This window comes from Pempheris klunzingeri, chromosome 2, assembly GCF_042242105.1.
Source record: "Pempheris klunzingeri isolate RE-2024b chromosome 2, fPemKlu1.hap1, whole genome shotgun sequence".
Lineage (NCBI taxonomy): Eukaryota > Metazoa > Chordata > Actinopteri > Acropomatiformes > Pempheridae > Pempheris > Pempheris klunzingeri.
In genome coordinates, this window is record NC_092013.1 from 14,520,676 (window position 1) to 14,538,817 (window position 18,142).

The window sequence follows — 18,142 nt, forward strand, 5'->3', positions numbered from 1 at the left end:
AAAGACTAATAAATTATTTACTAATGCTTTATATATCAGCTATAAGCCATTAATACGAAGAATTTCTGGTTGCCAGATTGTGAAAAATCCCATTGATTGGTGTGTATCCTATATATTTGGTAATACTGCAGTTATACATGAGGGTAATCTATTAGTCTTAATAATATGTTAATATGTTTTTAATGAATGGATTTTGGTACAGATTAAGACTTTTCCATGAATGGTAATTGTCCATTTAAGGGTCTTCCTGCTGAAATGAAAGAGCTTAACAGACTATAGTCTGCATGCCAAATGTGTCTTCAGTCAGCCATTAGTTATAACTTGCACACATTGTATAGACAGTGCTTTATCAATCTAAGAAAATAGAAAACACAGGAGTTGATGAAAACATATCAAAGACTAGTCCATGATTAAAATATGCATCTTTTAGCAGTGTATATTTGCTGTAGCTGTAGCTAGGAGTTACGCCACCTAAAACAATGTGCAGTCCCCTATTTCATTTTTACATGTTGTATAAGCCCTCTTTAGACACTAGAGGAATTACTAGAAGTTTCCACTAGAGACATTAATACATGGGCGACAAGATACCAGGTAACTGCACAATTTTAGATGCAGGTCACTGTTGGAAAAGAAACATAAAACTTAACAGTCTGTAGTCACTAAACTTAATAATTTATTATTCACTTCCAGCGTGGTCGTACAGTTCCCCACACAATGGTCTAAACACTGTCTCAAAGTGGCTTCTAGTGGTGAAATACTGAACTCAATGATTAATTAATTTTTCTTGGCCTAAAAATAGTCCCATTTAAATGTAGTGACTCTTTAAAAAACAAACAAACAAAAAACGTTGCCCTTTAAAATCCCATCAGGTCTAAGTCTCCATTATACAGTTTAAACTAGACTTCATAGGAAAAAAAAAACTGCAAGGACGTGACCTCAGTGTCCTCAGTGGAGTTTGCAGCTCTGGTGCTCAGCAGTGGCGTCATGATGACCTTGTCTTAATTCTCTTTTCTTGTCTCCTGTATGTATTTACTGATTTTTAATGTGGTGTATTCGGTTGTTATAGCAGCTGTGTCATGTCTTAATAGTACTATGATGTGTGTTAGAAAAAAAGTTACTAAAAGGGGTGGTTCATTTACCTCAGCTGATGTTTTAAAGGTGTTGTTATTACTGTTGAGGTCTAAAATTACTTTGTGTTGTGCTTTTACATTCTTTCTTTCTACTCAAAAGGCTCAAGTTTCTGTGTGTGGGCCTAAAATACAGGCAGGAGAAAAATAACTTAAATGGAAAAAAAATGGGCCTAAAAATGATTCATACAAAAAAAACCCCACATATTTGTTTGCTGCGGTTTTATCATTTTACAATTTGATTATAAATTAAATTTTCTATTTCTATCTTTTTTGTAGGACTATTATCTGTGTGTTTAATTCAGTCAAATGAATCAAAGAAAGCGGCCGTGCTGTAGTTGTGATCTGTTCAGCAGGACAACAGCGCCTCTCATGGGTTCAACATGAGGACTGCTCATAATAAATCATCAAATTCTGCGTTAAATCATTTTAGATCAAAATATTTACAGCAGCAATGACTGATGCTGCCCGTCTGTTCGAGGCGCCGCTTTAGACTGAAAGAGAGAATTAGAGTTTCTGTTCACACATCACTCACGCTGACACTGTGAGGTACAAAGGTGGAGAAAATCTGTCTGAAAGTTATCTAAACCACACAATTTCCAACAAGTAGGCTACAGGTTTTAAAAATCAGCCTACAGATTCTTTCCAAAAGTTCAGCATAGCAACATTTATTTTTCCCCCCATTAAATTATAAGACAAAATCATCCTACATCTGCAAGGGGAAATGTTCATATCAAAAACAAAAATAAATACATCAATGAATAAATAAATTGAAGATAATAGATAGGCCAGAAGCAAGATATAAAATTTGTAGTAGACGTAGAAAATGTACAGTAATAAAAAAGAAACGTGGTGCAGAGTAATTTTGATTTCTATGTATATGTTTGTAAATGCAAATGAAAATTTGATGCCAAGTGTGTGGTCCATAACAATAAAACATATTCTCGCTTGTTTTTTTTTTTACTTTTGGTAAAATAGAAAACACACTAACAGAAGAAACTTGGTATTTCAGAGTTATTCATTTTCATACTGCATTTGAATTGTCTGTCTGCAGTTTCACATACGTGTCTCAGCACGTAAGATTCTAATAAACTGAATTTACTTAATTTACATTTACTCAAGTTCTGTTGGTGCAATTTCAGGTACAAGTAGTTGACTAGAGTATTTCCATTTTATGCTACATCATACTTTTACTCCTCTACATTTATTTGATCATTTAACTTTGGTATACTTTGCAGAACATGATTAATTAAAAATCAAAACGATAATCCAAAATGTAATTAACAAATAAGAAAACAAAAAAGCTACTACAATAGAATCCTTTAAATTCACAAGCTCATCTAGTCGTATATAAATGCTGATGTTATTAAACTGATGTAGGCATTAATTAATCAATAATTGTAATATTATTTTATTAATATGATATACATATTCTGAAATCTGCCACTCTGCATAATCAGGACTTTTACTTTTTGTACTTTAAGTACATTTTGATGTAAAATTTATTTGGAAGAGAGTATTTATTCCCTGTAGTATTACTACATTTACTTAAGTTAAATCAGAGTAAGTATGTAAGTAAGTACTTAAATACTAGTAAGATCAAAGTACTTCTTCCATCACTGGTAACAACTATATAAAAACTCACCAGAAGTTAAATGTCCAATAAATAACCAGCGAGAAGAGATTTTAATTCATCCCATTCCAACTTTTTAAAAAGTGAAAGCAAAAAGAGTCAGAGCAGATGTGCAGAGCAGCATGTACTCCAGACCGGCATCAGACACTTCAAGGTGTTTCTCTGAGACACTTGCTGAGTCAGAGGGGGAGTCCGGTCTAAAAACATCCCCTGTTAAAATTTCCCCTCTGCTCTTTTGGACTCTGTGTGCGCCACTGGTGATGCTACGGTAATGAAGTCTGACACCTCGTGTGACGACGAGAAAGTCACTGACGCACTGCAGCTTCATCTCTCAGAGTCAGAGTCAGAGCGGCTGAGTGGAGGTGGCTGCGGTACCGTGTGCGGCCACTGGGGGCGCTGACGGCTTTTCTCTGTGTTTATAAAGACCAAAGAACGAGGCTCTCTGCTCCAGGAAGTGCAGAAGTTGTCGCGAAGCGGACTGAGAACAACCTCGGGATCGGAAGTACGGCATTTCGCAGTTTTGTCTTTAAGAATAATGATGAAAACAAGCGTCGAGTTTGTTTTACTCAGGGGTTGGTGACGGTGGTGAATTAGTGTCAAACAGCGGGTAACGTCGGTGGTTTGATTTCTTGGAGAAGAGAGAGAGAGAGAGAGAGAGAGAGAGAGAGAGAGAGAGAGGGGACTCACCTGTCACATTACGGAACATTTGCGGGTAAATTCAAAAAGATGCCCACCTCCTTCTGTCCTTGACAAACTTATATAAAGAGACTGGGTGTCCTCTAGTGAATCAGTCGACAGCAGAGAGAGTTTTATTACGCTAAATGTTAAGGTCAAGTTCACCCACTGTGAGGCTCATGTATTATCACTGTTGAAGTTGAATCACTACAGATTCAGCTTAAAGGTCATCTTGGAGCCTCCGGTTTGACTTTCTGTTGCTGCTGAACTGAATTAAATCAATGGTCAATATAAATTAGGTGGAAAAAATATTACAAGCACCTCTCAGCATAATGCAATACAGCTGAACGACAGCACCTTTGTCTGTCGAGTCAAATCAAGTCCTGCACATCTGAGCATTGTAACATTATTCTTCATTTTCGTTTTAGACTGCATTGGTTTTAGTCAGTGTGTGAGCTGCACTGTTAAAATGATGTAGGTCAGATTTCCTGCACACTGTGCCTGGTCTCATGTGTTTAAAGGGTGGAGCTGGGCCCTCACTGGATTTTAAAGGCTGATAGTAATATTGATATTTGTGATATGTAGTGAGCTGAACATTTTAAAGTTTTAGAGTAAACTTGTCAGTAATCTCGGGTGGACCTGAATTTCCCCTAGGGGATTAATAAAGTATCTATCTATCTGGACAAAGTATGAAATAGTGTCACTTTTTCTACATGACCTCTAATATCTACTTTTTAATGCTGCGATTTCTTTTCATTTCACCATTGTTCTTCCATAAAGTTGAGGAGAACAATGCTCAAATGTGAAGCGGTGGAAAAAGTTTGTTTCTTGCACTTTCTGTTTCAAGTGTGTGGTCTCCAAGCCTGAGATGAGCATATTGCTCATAAACTGTCCTTAGACGTTTGTCTTGTACTCAGACTTCAATGTCATGTTTTACCTGGCTGTGCACTGATTTCTACTGTACATCCCTCATTACATTATCAGAGGTTATTTTCTCTATTTCTCTCCGGACACACACAAGACACACGACTGGTTTAACAGGCAGGCTAATCTGATGTTCATGTGCAAAATCTGTAAGGTTCCCCTCAAAACACAGGTCTGATATCCTGACCGTCAATGTCTGCTACTCTGCTAAACCTACCACTCTTTCCTGATGATGCCTTCTCTCTCACCAGGTCATGGCTGAACCAAGAATATCCTCCATTGACGGAAAGTTAGCCGAAGAATTTGCTGTCCCCTCCCATGTCGAGGAGGTCAAAGAGAAGATGGCTGCTTTCGCCAGGCATCATGTGGCAGCAGGTCGCAGGGTGGTTCTCATCACATCAGGAGGCACCAAAGTTCCCCTGGAGTCTCGCACCGTTCGCTTCCTCGACAACTTCAGCAGTGGCAGGCGAGGAGCCTCCTCAGCAGAGTATTTCATAGACTCGGGCTATGCCGTCATCTTCCTACACAGGCATCGCTCCCTCTACCCCTACACACGTATGTTCTCAACCATGAACATGCTGGATGCCCTGAAGTTCAGAAGTGAAGGAACATCCAGCAACTCTGGTGAAGTGGTGGTTAACCAGCAGGTGCTTCCAAACATCGACAAAGTGCTGAAGCGATACCAGGAAGTGAAAGAAGGCAGACTTCTCCTGCCCATTGAGTTCAGCACTCTGTCAGAGTATCTACATCTGCTCAAAGCGGCGGCACAGGCACTCAGCACAATAGGTACAGATTAACAACCATCTGCAGGTTCACGTTGTGGCTCTTATCGAGCATGTTGTTCATGACTTATCCTCAAATGTTTATTCTGCACGTAGGATCCAAGGCCATGTTTTACTTGGCTGCAGCTGTGTCTGATTTCTACATACCAGCATCTGAGATGCCTGAACACAAAATCCAGTCTTCCAATGGACCTCTGCAAGTGAGTGGAAAAAATAAAAACTCCTGCACATGCTACCGGATGTCATGGCAACATATGAATGTGAATCCCAATTACTTTGATGCCCTGACTTTTCCTCTAGCACCACCCTGAGGTTTTACGTTTTTGTTTTTTAGTAACATATCTTAAGGACTAATGGTTAGATTACTATGAAATTTGCCCTTTAGCATAAACTGTCAACGCCTTGGTGAACATTTTATCTAGCAACGCTATTAGATCCAAATTTGTTTCTCCAATACCTGCAAACTAATTACATTTCTATCTGTCTTTACTATACACTCTGCTAATTAGCAAATGTACACGTTAACATGCATAACTTGGACGATAAACATGGTAAATGGACAGAAACATTATGTGGATGTTAGCATTAACTTCAAAACACCACGCACCCTCAAAGAGCCAGCAGCATGATTGTAGACACCTAAACTTGTTATTAATGACAATATACTTTTTCCTCCCCTCCAGCTCCGCATGAACATGGTCCCCAAGATACTGTCCCCACTGGTGAAGGACTGGGCACCTCAGGCGTTTGTCATATCTTTTAAGCTGGAGACCGACGCAACCATCCTGCTGGACAAGGCTCGGCGGGCTCTGGACACCTACAGGCACCAGGCAGTAGTGGCCAACGTACTGGACTCTAGACGGGGTTATGTGATGGTGGTAACCCCCGAGACTCAGGCTGAGCTGATCCTCACAGAGGAGGACGTGAAGAATGAGGTGGAGATAGAGGAGAGGATAGTGAGCAACCTGACATCAGCACACAACAAGTTTGTAACTCAACAAGGGGGTTGACTATGATAATCTAAAGTGCACGTTTGAGTCTGACGCTGCTGAGCTGTTATGTCTCTGCTCTTTTCCTAATCCTGAGCTTGGCTTAAATTCATACTCGCCTGTTCTGCTGACAAGTTACTGTATATTCACTCTGTTGTATGATTGCATAGCCTTAGTAATAACTGTAACTATAAACACATTATGCCTTCCCTTGTCCTTTTAACATCCTCTGAGCTTATAATGCTGTCTCTCTACAGGGCCGACATACACATTATTGGAAGTTTATAAAATGTTTATTCATATCGCGCAATGATCTAGAACGGAGAAACATTTTGATGTATTTTCTACAACAACGACTGAATAATGATTTAATAATACGCTTCACTATAAGGTTCACCTGTAATAAACGGTAACAGTACAGTCAAACAAGTACAGTCCATTGGTATTCTTTAAATCCCACACCTGCACATGTCAGCATATTTTGGATTCTCTCCTGGTTACTTAAATTTGGTGCTCTTCTTGACACCAGCACGAATACCAGACAGCTCTCCGCTGTATCTCGTCTCCTCCCGACGGACCTCACGGACCTGGTGAATACAGATAACGATCGATCTTTGGAATGTGTTCGATATATCGACGTGTACTCCTGATTCAAACTCTGGAAGCACTATGATGCACTTTGACAGCATTATAGAAATGGTCTCATCAATGTGTGGGGTACAAACCTGGCCCTTTCTGCGGATTTTGGCCCGTCTGAACTTCTCTCTGTGCTTAACTCTGGGATTACGGTCGATTTTCTTCCTCTTTGGTGTGAGCCCCTTGTTCTTAGCCATCTGTGGAATTGGTAGAGGCACATAATCAGAATAACTGTTTTAAAATGACACAGTCTAACATGGAATACATGAAGAGAATATGGGCACCATATATTGAAATGGACTGACAAATAAAGATACATCTAAAAATGTCTCTGAAGCAATGAGTATGAGGGAAACACTTTGTAAGGTTGCTCTGATTTGAACACTAAATACTTAATTTAAGACCATCAATTCAGGCTTGTTCGGTGTAAAAGCTGAAAGTCGCTGCAGTATGTCTTGCATCACAAGGAGGGACTGCAACTATCTTCACCTGATCTGATGCAGCCTTTTAAGTTACTTTAGGTAACCGCATCTGATGTGTAAACACTAATATTTCAGCGTGAGTGGCTGTAATTCGGTACCTGGTAAGTGATTCCTCTCTTAGCATTTGCATCCGCCTCTTCGTCATCTTCATCCTCCTCCAACCTGCAACAAATCGACAATCTATCAGATCCACTGTTGATTTTGGCTCTACTTCTATTGGAGGACTCAATATCAAGCTTACTGCTTAGCCTCTGGGTCGTTGGTCTTTCTCTTCAGTTTCGACCGTGCCTCCACTTCTCTGTAGAAACGCAAAGCCACTTCCTCGTCCAGGTCGGAGTCTGAGTCTTCCTCGACCTCGGGCCCGGCTCCTCCAGAATCCTGCACACGAACAATCGTTAACATCAGTTACAGATTCAAATTTAGGTCTGTGAATGGAGGTATCCTGAAAAGACAGGAAACTCTCACCTTTTTCTTCTTATTGTAGGCTTTGGTCTTCTTGCCCTCAGCTGGTTTGCTCGTGGCCTCAACTTTCTCCTCACCAGCTAGCAGACTGCGAAACTGTGACGCAAGCCGAGCATCTACTGAGCCTAGTTCATTGATGAGCTGCAGGCAGGTAAAGAAGAATCAGTGAGGCGGAGGGTTGTAACTAGCGTGGATGTGTGCGCACAGCAGATATTTCATGATCCCTCATGTCCCACAGCATTGACAATGTAATGTCCCGGCCTGCACAGTTATTGCTGCCATTGTGGAACAGTTCCAGTGTTAATGCCAAGTGTGCGGACTTACATTTCTGTAGGTGAGCAGTCTTTCAATCACAGGATGGTTATGAGCAGGGATTCGTTTTGCTTTTAGCACCAAGTAAAAGCTGATGTTTGTGCAGTAACTGCGGAGGGAAAGGATGGTTAGTCATTCAAGAAAGGACTGTGACATGACTTATGTAATTAGAATTTAATTACAACTTACTTGAGATAAAGTTGCTGTTTTGTCTTGAGGTAGTCGGCACCCTTTGGAAAACAGGAGGAAGACGATTAAGATTCACACATTTGATTGCCACGACTACATGACATCACTGACATGTCTTTTGGTATTCTGCGACACGTATCCATGCTAGATGCTTACGACACAGCATCAAACATCACCTTTAACCCTTATGTAGTCTACAGCTACATGGAAGACCATTAATAAATGAACTGACAGCCATTCAGTTAAAAAAAGAAGAAAAAAATCACAATCGATCTAAATCTGTTTCAATTATTTTAAGAACCGAATCACGGTCATGGTAGATTTCACTGTAAATATTTAATGCCTAAAATCGAGAGCGATGACTGATGAGTTGCTGGTGCTCTAAGAAAGACTGAAAAAGTTTCAATTCAGTAGTGGCCTATAAAAACTAAACAGAGAATTTTCTGAGTAACTTTAAAACCAACAATCTCTGATGTAGCTAATTAAAGGCTGATCTCTGTTTTGTTCTACTTCAGTGGGCAAGAAAGAATAAAACCATCATAGAAATAAAAAAAAGAATCTCCTTTTCAATGGTCTGTCCCTAAATAAAAAAATGGACGAATGCACATTTATGAATCTTTCAATCTGCATAAGCATATTTCTTTTGGCCACTGAAAACAACAAACATTCACAAACCATCACCTTTTAAGTTCATATAACGAGCTTGTTAGCGAACAGTTGTTTATTTGCACATTCATCCTTTATCTAAAAGTCGTGTTTCTGTCCAGCTGCCGTGTGCAACTTCAACATTCACTCTTTTTTTTTTTTTATTAGCCGTTTTTAGTCTCTACCAACTCCTGAGGGAAATATCCTGCTCTTTAGCTGCTAAATGTTCCACTATGTTCACCTGTTCTCTGTTTACTGTGTCTCACTGCTGTGTGGCAGTGAGGAGATAGTGTACATTGCATTTTTTCACTCAAACACAGCTGCCTGCTGCAGCTACAAACAACGCTGTGAGAGCAGTGAGAATCATCCAAAACAGTAAGTTGCGTAACAGACAAACGAACAATGAGTTGAAAAAGCTCTTTGAAGCAGAAGGGAGCTTCAGACTCAGGTGATAAATCTCTGTAGGTTCACAATGAGTGTCCGCTTTCACATTGTCACATTGTTTTTATAAAAATGTAGATTATAGCCGCTTTAAAATCCCAGGTTTGGTAACAAATTCACAGCTAGAAATGAAGCTCACACTCACCTTTCCTGGTGGGATCTTCCCATCCGTCACCATCTGTACGAGGGGCTGCAGCTCATTCTTCAGTTCAGTGAGCTGCTCATGTCATGCAGTAAAAAGTATTAACAATCAATTACATCTTAGTCTGTGGTAACCGAGCAAACATCTTTCTGTTTATTGAATCTGGGGTTGTTTTACCTTTGTCTTGAAGTCCTGAATGAGTTCAAGCAGCTCTGGTGACTCCTTCTTCAGAAGTTTCATCTTTTCCTTCTTGGACATCTGCTTCAGGTCCTTCACTATCTTCTCCTCCTTTTCCAAGCTCTTGTTTTCATCCTTCTCCTCCACAGCGAACTCCTTCATTTAGACATCCACATAATACCAAAGTACCTCTTTTCAATCATCTCATGTGGACTAACTTTACTGCAGCCGTACAGCAGAGACTGACAACAAAGAAATACCTGAAAGAAGTTTAAATCATAATCCTCCTCGCTCAGATGTGCTGCTAAACGATTTTGGATACTTTTAGCCTCTTCTTCCTCCTCTTGTTCCTCAGCTTCCAACTCTTCTTGCAATTTCCCTTCTGTAATAACAAGTTACATAAACAAACACTCGCCACACAGACAGCAAAATCAGTACAGATTGCCTCAAAAATATTCCTAGAGACAAAAGATACTTACTGGTGGTCACATAGTCGGTGTCGTAGAACATCTTCTTCTTGCTGCCCCACGCCATTTCATTAGGAAGATCTGAGGAAGACGACAAACTTATAGTTTAATTGGCTTATATGACAGCAAACCAAATCCTGGACATAAGCTGATGATTTTATGTTTACCTTCCTCTTTTTTCTCCTCTAGATCACTCTCCATGTCTGTCCCCTCTTCCTCATATTCCTCTTCTTCCTCCTCAGAATCGTCCAGGGCCATCACTTCTTCCTGTGAATTTCAGATGATCTTGAATTTGCTCTTTAACTACATACATTTTTTGGCTGTTAATCCAGACAAACACATGAGCCAGCACCTCATCGTCCACTTCCTCGGAGTCGCTCTCCATTTGAACACCACTGGCGAGAAGTTTCTGCAGCAGAGAGACCAAAAAAAAAAAGTTAAGAAAACACAAAAACAGCCTCATACGTTTATCACGGAGCTACTAATGAGGTAAACTCACAGCAATCTTCTCATCGTGAAACTCATCGATTTTGTCCTTTGTGTACTGAATCGATTTCTGAAAGGGAGAGAGGAAATATTTTCACTGTTGACAATAACGACCACAATGTTTGTTGCTTGTTTGATACACAGCTGGCAGCCGAATCATTGTATCAATATCACAACATGAGACTAGACACCATCAGAGTATTTTTACATTAAGAAAGTGACAGTATTTCTCAGTTTTAACTTAAACTGCTTGGCCTGCATTTCCACATGTAATGTGCCCTGTATCCACTGATATTAACATATTATTGTGATGTTTATTATGCAGTTTTCTTTGGGTAACAATCAATAAATCAACATCTGTTAGATGCACACAGTAAAATGCACACTTTTTGTTTTGTTCTCTTAAGAGTTTTCTAGTGTATAATGTTGTAATTATGAATTAAAAACCTTTGACTCAATGCCACGTATTAAACTAATTTCTGTGATGTGCTCTGTAGATCGCACACACACACACACACACACACACACACACACACACACAGACACACAGACACAGACACACACACACACAGACACAGACACAGACACAGACACAGACACAGACACAGACACACACAGTGTTTCAGTCACTGATGGAGACCACATCACTTCAGACAGTAACCCGGATCCTGTGCTGAGTCCTCCTACCTTATCAGGGACAGGCATGTCTCTGTAGGCTTTAGGGTCATCTTCATCATATCGCTCTGTCTTTTTTGGCCTTTGTATCTGCTTACCCCTGCACAGCAAAAGAGAGGAGACAGAGCTGTGCTTAAATCTTTGCTCGTTATGTCACTGGACTGTCTTTCCTGTAGGTCCTGCTGCGAGATGTGAGGATCGGAGATAAGAACTTATTCAACTTCAGATAGCTAAAGTTTATCCTGACACGTCCTCCTAACTAACTGTTAATGCCCGCAAGAAAATCGAGAAACCAGTGCGGAGAGGTTAAGTTTAACTTTAGCATAACTCTGATTCTGGTTTTAGCCAAACTCACCTTTGTGCTCGAACCATCGTGGAAATCAATTAAACGTGTTTGTTGCACGTTAGCAAACGAAACGACACGTTTGAACGTCGTCGATCAGATGTTGAGATTAAAAGCAAAAGAAAACTAAATATCCAGGTGAGCTGCACACATTTCCACACTGGTTACCATGTGCTTCCGGGATTTCTTCTTCTTCGGTGATTTTAATGGCGGTCGACAAAGCAACGTGAAAGGTGCATACCGCCACCTATTGTCCTGCAGTGCGCACTTTATCTCGTGGTTTAAATGATTTGTTAATGGATGTGAATCAGCCAAATGACACAGAAGAAAAGACAAAAATTAAAAAGCCAAGTAAAAAGCCTCATTGATGACCTCTAATAATATTTTATCAACATTAAGTTAATTATTTTCTGGAAATGCATTCTCTGTAGGATTTCATACATTAGGACCCTAGTATCTGATAGAAAATTGATGTCTGCTTGTGAGATGTTTGAGGAAATGATGATTGTTTGTATTCTTCTGGATATTCTCTTTGTTCTCCTAAAGATAAAAGCTCTTCTCCTGCCTCGCTTCCATTGTGTGCTCCCTGTCTTCAGCAGAGTAGGAACTGGTTGATTCATTCTGCTGCTGTATCGTATTTCTTGCTCTTGTAAAAACTTGTTCTCTGCTTACAAAATGTGACTTGAACATCAAGTCCCTCAAATCCCAGAGAAAAACACGACTTCAGTGACTTTAATGTTAGCTACACGCCTATTGTCTCTTTACTTCATAATTCATCAATCACACATCACTCACTGTCCACCATATTTTTTTCCCCTCACTAACGCCAACCCCTGGTGACACGAAGAACATTGAACCATGTAAACTTGTTAGAAGAAGAATGTGAAAATAAAATGGGACCATGAAAGTTCAGCATTGCATCAAACACATTTATTTACAGCATACAGTGAAACATGAGACATCAAATCAACAGATAGAACTGATGTGCATCTTTCATATTAGAACAGTTTTATTGTCACAGCCTGTCTGGGGATTGGTTTAGGTAGTTAACACTGCAGAAGTCGTGATTATCCACTGCTGGTAGCTGCCTTTTGTCAGAGACAGAAGATGCTCTTAAAGAACATATTTCTCAAATGTTTTTTCTTATTTTTTCCCTTCACATTCCTGATCTCGTTCCATCTCTGCCAGCGACCTCCTCCAGCTCACACCGGAGGTGTAAGTGGAGCTGCGAGGCCGCTCTCTGGGCAGAAAGGTTTTTGAAGTACTGTACAACAAAGGTTTCAGCTCATCGTTCCTCTTCTTCATCAGTGCAATAGCAGGTGTCATATGATCCAGGTCAAAGCGCTGCCAAGGAAACAGAGGTGGACAGTAACAAAGAAGATTACATTTATACTGTGTTTGAATCCAGTTTTAAAGTAACTGCTCCTCGTTAATGTGACTCCTCATGAATACATGGATAATTTTGTGCTGTGAAATCGATCAGTCTGTAGGACAGGACAAGTCCCAAGATAAAGTTCAGGTGTCACAAGATGATGAAACACTAAACAGTGTTTTTTGTGGATTATCTAAAGCAACATTCTTCTCTCAGAATAGACATTGCTTTTGATTTATGAAATGCAATTTGCCAATGCTGCCATTGCTTTGGAGTGGAAACAGAGGTAGATATCATAAAAAAACAAACAAATGAAAACAAAACAATCTGCATGGCTGGATATCAGCCGAGGCAAGTGAATGAATAAGTTTGTTTGGGCTTATTTTATAGTAATGGTTCTCTACTTTTCTTCTACGTTCAGTAAAGATTTAGAGTGCCTCTAAAGAGTAAAATCATTGCAAGCTGTGAACTTCTTTTTGTGAGAAGTATCAGGTCCTCCAGCCCTCCTGCTACACAGGCAGAGAAATGCATACTTACACTGGCCTTAAACTCTGGCACCGGGGCTCCTCTCTCATCAGGCTTTGTGTCTGGGCTGTGTACACTCAGGTTCATCATGGACTGGCTCAGTTCTGACACAGCGGCCTTTGATTCTCTCCTGAGAGGCCCTGAAGCGCTCTGCTGAGGCAGGAGCCTCTTCATAAAGTCATTCAGAGGGCTGAAGCTCTCAGACTGCGGCACACTCAGGATTATTGGTCTCTGCAGGGAGAGAAATCCATCTGGGTTTCTGTATCAAGGTCAACTCAAGTGTTTCGACAGCAAACGACGGGCAGCGACTTACTCTAGAGGACGGTGTGCTCTCCACTTTGGATCGACTTTCATTCATGCTGCTCTTCTCCTCCAGAATGGGCTCCTTCTTTGAGGGGTGTCTTCTCGTAGTAGAGGACAGTATGACCATGTTGTGTGTCGGCTCCATTGCTTTGTCATTAAGTCTTGTAGTTGTTTGGTAATCTAAATTGTTGCTCTTCTCTGTGGAGAGCTTCCTGGAAAGGGCTTTCTCTAGTATGTGTTCCACCCTGCAGAAGAAAAAAAACATTTTCTTTTGGATATGACATTTCAATGATAAGTTATTCACTGTCTTTCTGATATTTTTTGGGTGTTACCTTTTTATTCTCTCTGGACTTGTACTTGGCAGGTCTGTTGGTGTGGGCTGTGCATTTCTATGAAAACAAAGACCCAAAGGAAATTGGCAAACATTGGCAGGAAACATAGAACAGCAACATAGAGTATTAATCATAATGTCAGTATTGAGTGTGACAAGGCTCACTTGAAAGTTGTTGATTTATCTGGCTCATTGTTTGTCATTGCAGAGGGATTCTCACTTACTCTGTGGCATACAAAAAGAGATCAATTAAGCCCTGTAACCAACCTGCAACACAACACTACACTACACTATCCTCAATGGGGGACATTTCTCAAAGAGACTGATAAGAAACAGAAGACATGTTTCAATATTTTGGTAAATGTTTCAACAAAAGGTCAATTATGGTACAAAAATAACAAAAACTTCCTGTACAACAGCACAGAGCAAAGTTACATGTGAAAACTGAATTTCAAATATTTACTGTATGGTTGGTCTACAGACAAGTTAAATCAAGATGGTCCATGTACCTTTTCTTATGCACAAATTGGTTTCCATTGGTTGTAAAACCATCCATAACTGGTGTCTTTTTATCAGACAGCCTGTTGTTCTGCAGGGGCATTTCATGTTGATCAGGATGACTGTCCGGCAAGCAGCCGTCTCTCTGGACAACCCCCATGGCTTCCCAGTCCAGGAAGTAATTACCAGATGGGGATGGAGGGTTAGTAATCTCAGGCTCCAAAGCGAAATGTTTTTGAAACCCGAGATGTGAGAAGTCTCTGAGCTGATGAGTCACATCTACATGAGTACCTGCAACCCTCCGCATGCCCGAGACGGGGAGCGAAGAAGCAAAAAGGATCCTGAACTCCCTGTCAAATGAGTCAACAACGGGGCCCCTCAGAACAGTGATCAGCTGTCGGTGCAGGTGGGCGTCTGTCCATGTGAGGCTGCAGAGTACAAACACAACTTACATCACTCCCCCAGCGTGTTTGACATGTATAAAAGTAAAGAGATCACAGACATAACTGCTCACCTGTAGCTGCCATGAATCACTGTCTCTAAATCCACCAGAATGAACTTGTTTTTCATTTCCCCGACCACCATTCGTCCAGTCCTCGAACAGAAGGTTTTCCCTCCAAGAACACGGACCTGCATGTTCTGCCAGATCACAAGCTTACGTTAAAACTCAAGATTGGATTACATCGAAACTTTGTGTTTATCCGTGATTGAATGCAAACTCCACGTTTGGAGTTGCTGGCCATCAATCCAATAGTAAAGATGTTTCCATCTAAAACATAAATGTCAAACTCAGAGGAAAAAATCAACAAAGTCATCTGAGTTCATCCTGTGGTAGGCATCGATATTTGTATCAAATTTCATGGCAATCTATCTAAAAAAAAATTATTTCAGTCTGGACCAAAGTGGCGGGCTGACTAACCCACAAAGCAGCACTATTAGCATGGCTAAAACTTGTGCATCTGATTGTTATGGTGTACCAGTAGAATTTAAAAAAGGATCACTCTGAATAGTCTGTTCCTCATAATAGATTCTTATTTCATTTGATAGATTATTTTAGTAGGATTTCAGATTACTTAAATAGGATTTTTTTCATTTTGTTCTCAAGATCAGGCAGGTTTTCACCACTTAAAGAAAGACAGTTGACAGTGAATGCTGTGCAACCAGTTTAGCTATGTGTGGCTACAAGATACATTCCTAACATAAGTAAAGAGAGGAGGAGGAGATTCTTCTCTACAGTACGTAAGTGTTTAATTACAATGTTGTGCACTTTCTTTGATATGTGACCAATTGTGACTGATCTGTTAGACCGCGTGTGCCTGATTTAGCAAAATAAAATCTCCTTTAATTTACTTTAGGTGTCAAACATTCTCGAGAGGATGGCTGTTAGGTGTGTGCTGATGTGTAGGGGGTGACTCACCGGATGCCTGAATCTGTTGAGCGTGAAATTCTCCTGAATAGGCCTTTGGTTCAGGATGATGTAGACTGGGACTCCCCGAGAGGCAGCATTATGTAAATCATCAATTATTGCACCGTCTGTCAATCTGTCTGTCACTATGGCAATTACCTGTGTAGTGCACAAAATGTTGCAAAAATATAGCTGACAGGAGCATTCAGGAAGTGAACTAAACACAAACTAAAACCACTCCTTTCCTTCTTATTTTTGTTAGATGATAGATGCAGATAATCATACAAAAAAAGAGCAAGCACTCACAATAAAATGCAGTAAAGTAAAAGAACTCATCCTGACGAAAGGCTTCTTTCAGAGTGTCAAACGTCATTGATGCATCAACCTTTAACCGCCATTTTTATGTTGTAGCAAGTGCAGGTTGCTTCATGTCTGAGATTTTAAACTGCAGTTTAAAGTGCAGTACATGAAATATTTTTCCATTCATATTTTTTTCAAGTGCAAACTACAGCCATTGAATAAACACAGCAAAACAGCAAAAAGTACATTTCCCTCCACCTCTAGTCATATGAAACTACGTGTTGGGCTCATTCATAAAAATGAAATCCCCATCATGTTTGCATACTTGGCAGGCCTTTTGCAAGTGACGCCTGATGACCTCTCTGACGGGAGGTTCTCCCTCAGCAGGAGGACTGGTGTGGACTGTAATGCTCTCCGTTGGCACCCAGGGGCTTTTTTCAGGCCACCCTAGCTCCAGGTTTGGGGCAGGTGTGTCTGAGTAGGATGGGAAGTATGTGGAACAGAAGTCCTCTATCCCTGCGCTATCCTCTGCTCCTTCCTCCTCTCCTTGCACCTGTAGCGGATTGAAGCGATAGTCCTGAGCCCAGCTGGTTATCTGGCTGACCTCTTGTGAGGACAGGAAGCAGCCGGAGCGCTCTGCACCAATGAAGCTGTAGAAGGCCTCTGGTCCTGCATTTAGGAGGGTCTCCACTGCTTGACGCTCCCTCTCACAATGTAAGAACTCCGGGGAAGACTCGTTCACCGGCAGGAACACTGCATCCTCATCAAGGCTCTGCTCTCTGGAGTTCGACATGACAGCAGCTACCCGGTGCTTCTCTGGGAACAAGTGATGTCTATCAAAGTTCCCACTACTGACTCCTGTAGCTGTGCGATGACAGGACTATTCCAGGCCAGCTTGTGTCACCCTCCGATCTAGTTAAAGTGATCATTTCATTCATCCCTCTGGCATAAAGAGCTTCCCAGAGCACAGATGATATCTTGATCTTTATGATGTGTTTCACTCAGATAAGGCCTGTTCAGGGTTCACAGGTTCACAAGTGCATTTTATGTTCTGCTGCAGTCTCGTCCCCCCCGGCTCATGTTGACACAAGAAAGCAAGTAGAATTTTAGAATAAGTAGAAGTGATCGGCGTGTCTGCCAGCTTTAAAAAAAAGTCAGTTTGAATATGAAAATCAGCACATTATGAAAACTCACCGACTGGGCAGCATGTCTCATCTCTCAGCCTCAACTATTACTCACAAGCTCTCAGGAGCTGTAGCTCTTCGTGCATTCCCTCCCCTGTATGTCATGTCAGTAACCCTTCCACTCCTTGTTATCGACAGATTCCAGAGATTCTGCGCAGCTGACAGATTGGTTAACTGCTCAGACACAGAGTCACAATCCCACGGGCCCATCTCTTTGACATTCACAGCTGCAGTATCTAAATCATATTAAGGTCTCTGGTATTCTGTTTTAATTCAATGCACTTCCTAAATGTGTGTGAGGAGTGTGTTGACAAATATTGTTATCTATACCTTATCAAAGTGGCTGCCATTTACTTCACAGCTTTCTTTTTGAACTAGTCCAGCCTGACAGGTAGGTTTGTGGGCAAGAGAGTAACAGGTAACTTGACTTCCTATCCAAAGGCGTCAGGTGCAGTTTCTTGTTGGAAATAGCTTTGTAAAATAGTTTATCAGTTGATTATAATCATCCTCCACTATTACAATAAGCATACTTTAACACAGTAAACAATGAATCCCACGAAAACAACAAGTAGTTAAGTGACAAAGTTGACGCACCCTTTCGCAACCGCTGTTATATATAGGATTGCACCTGCACTTA

The 18,142-nt window shown here is 40.8% G+C and overlaps 3 protein-coding genes across 4 annotated transcripts; 1 reads left to right on the plus strand and 2 right to left on the minus strand.

Moving 5' to 3' along the window:
* Nucleotides 1-3,196: 3,196 nt before the first annotated feature.
* On the plus strand, nucleotides 3,197-6,416 carry ppcs (phosphopantothenoylcysteine synthetase). 2 transcript variants are annotated; one of them, XM_070848711.1, is made up of 4 exons: nucleotides 3,197-3,262; nucleotides 4,611-5,145; nucleotides 5,238-5,341; nucleotides 5,825-6,416. In XM_070848711.1, exons 2-4 carry the CDS (start codon nucleotides 4,614-4,616, stop codon nucleotides 6,149-6,151), a joined length of 963 nt encoding a protein of 320 aa, XP_070704812.1. In that variant the 5' UTR covers nucleotides 3,197-3,262; nucleotides 4,611-4,613; the 3' UTR covers nucleotides 6,152-6,416. The 2 variants fall into 2 exon arrangements, with proteins under 2 accessions (XP_070704812.1, XP_070704805.1); XM_070848704.1 differs by lacking the exon at nucleotides 3,197-3,262 and adding an exon at nucleotides 3,449-3,472.
* A 122-nt stretch (nucleotides 6,417-6,538) lies between these two features.
* On the minus strand, nucleotides 6,539-11,760 carry utp3 (UTP3 small subunit processome component). Its single transcript, XM_070848692.1, has 16 exons — nucleotides 11,600-11,760; nucleotides 11,257-11,344; nucleotides 10,583-10,639; nucleotides 10,436-10,492; nucleotides 10,251-10,350; nucleotides 10,096-10,164; nucleotides 9,877-9,998; nucleotides 9,617-9,772; nucleotides 9,443-9,514; nucleotides 8,212-8,252; nucleotides 8,035-8,131; nucleotides 7,714-7,851; nucleotides 7,490-7,626; nucleotides 7,347-7,410; nucleotides 6,856-6,963; nucleotides 6,539-6,717 (listed from the first exon to the last, which is right to left on the minus strand). Exons 1-16 carry the CDS (start codon nucleotides 11,614-11,616, stop codon nucleotides 6,628-6,630), a joined length of 1,413 nt encoding a protein of 470 aa, XP_070704793.1. The 5' UTR covers nucleotides 11,617-11,760; the 3' UTR covers nucleotides 6,539-6,627.
* Nucleotides 11,761-12,520: 760 nt separating this feature from the next.
* fam83e (family with sequence similarity 83 member E) lies at nucleotides 12,521-17,114 on the minus strand. Its single transcript, XM_070837208.1, has 9 exons — nucleotides 16,647-17,114; nucleotides 16,034-16,180; nucleotides 15,131-15,255; nucleotides 14,628-15,044; nucleotides 14,284-14,343; nucleotides 14,120-14,176; nucleotides 13,798-14,032; nucleotides 13,497-13,715; nucleotides 12,521-12,931 (listed from the first exon to the last, which is right to left on the minus strand). Exons 1-9 carry the CDS (start codon nucleotides 17,112-17,114, stop codon nucleotides 12,731-12,733), a joined length of 1,929 nt encoding a protein of 642 aa, XP_070693309.1. The 3' UTR covers nucleotides 12,521-12,730.
* Between the last annotated feature and the right edge of the window lie 1,028 nt (nucleotides 17,115-18,142).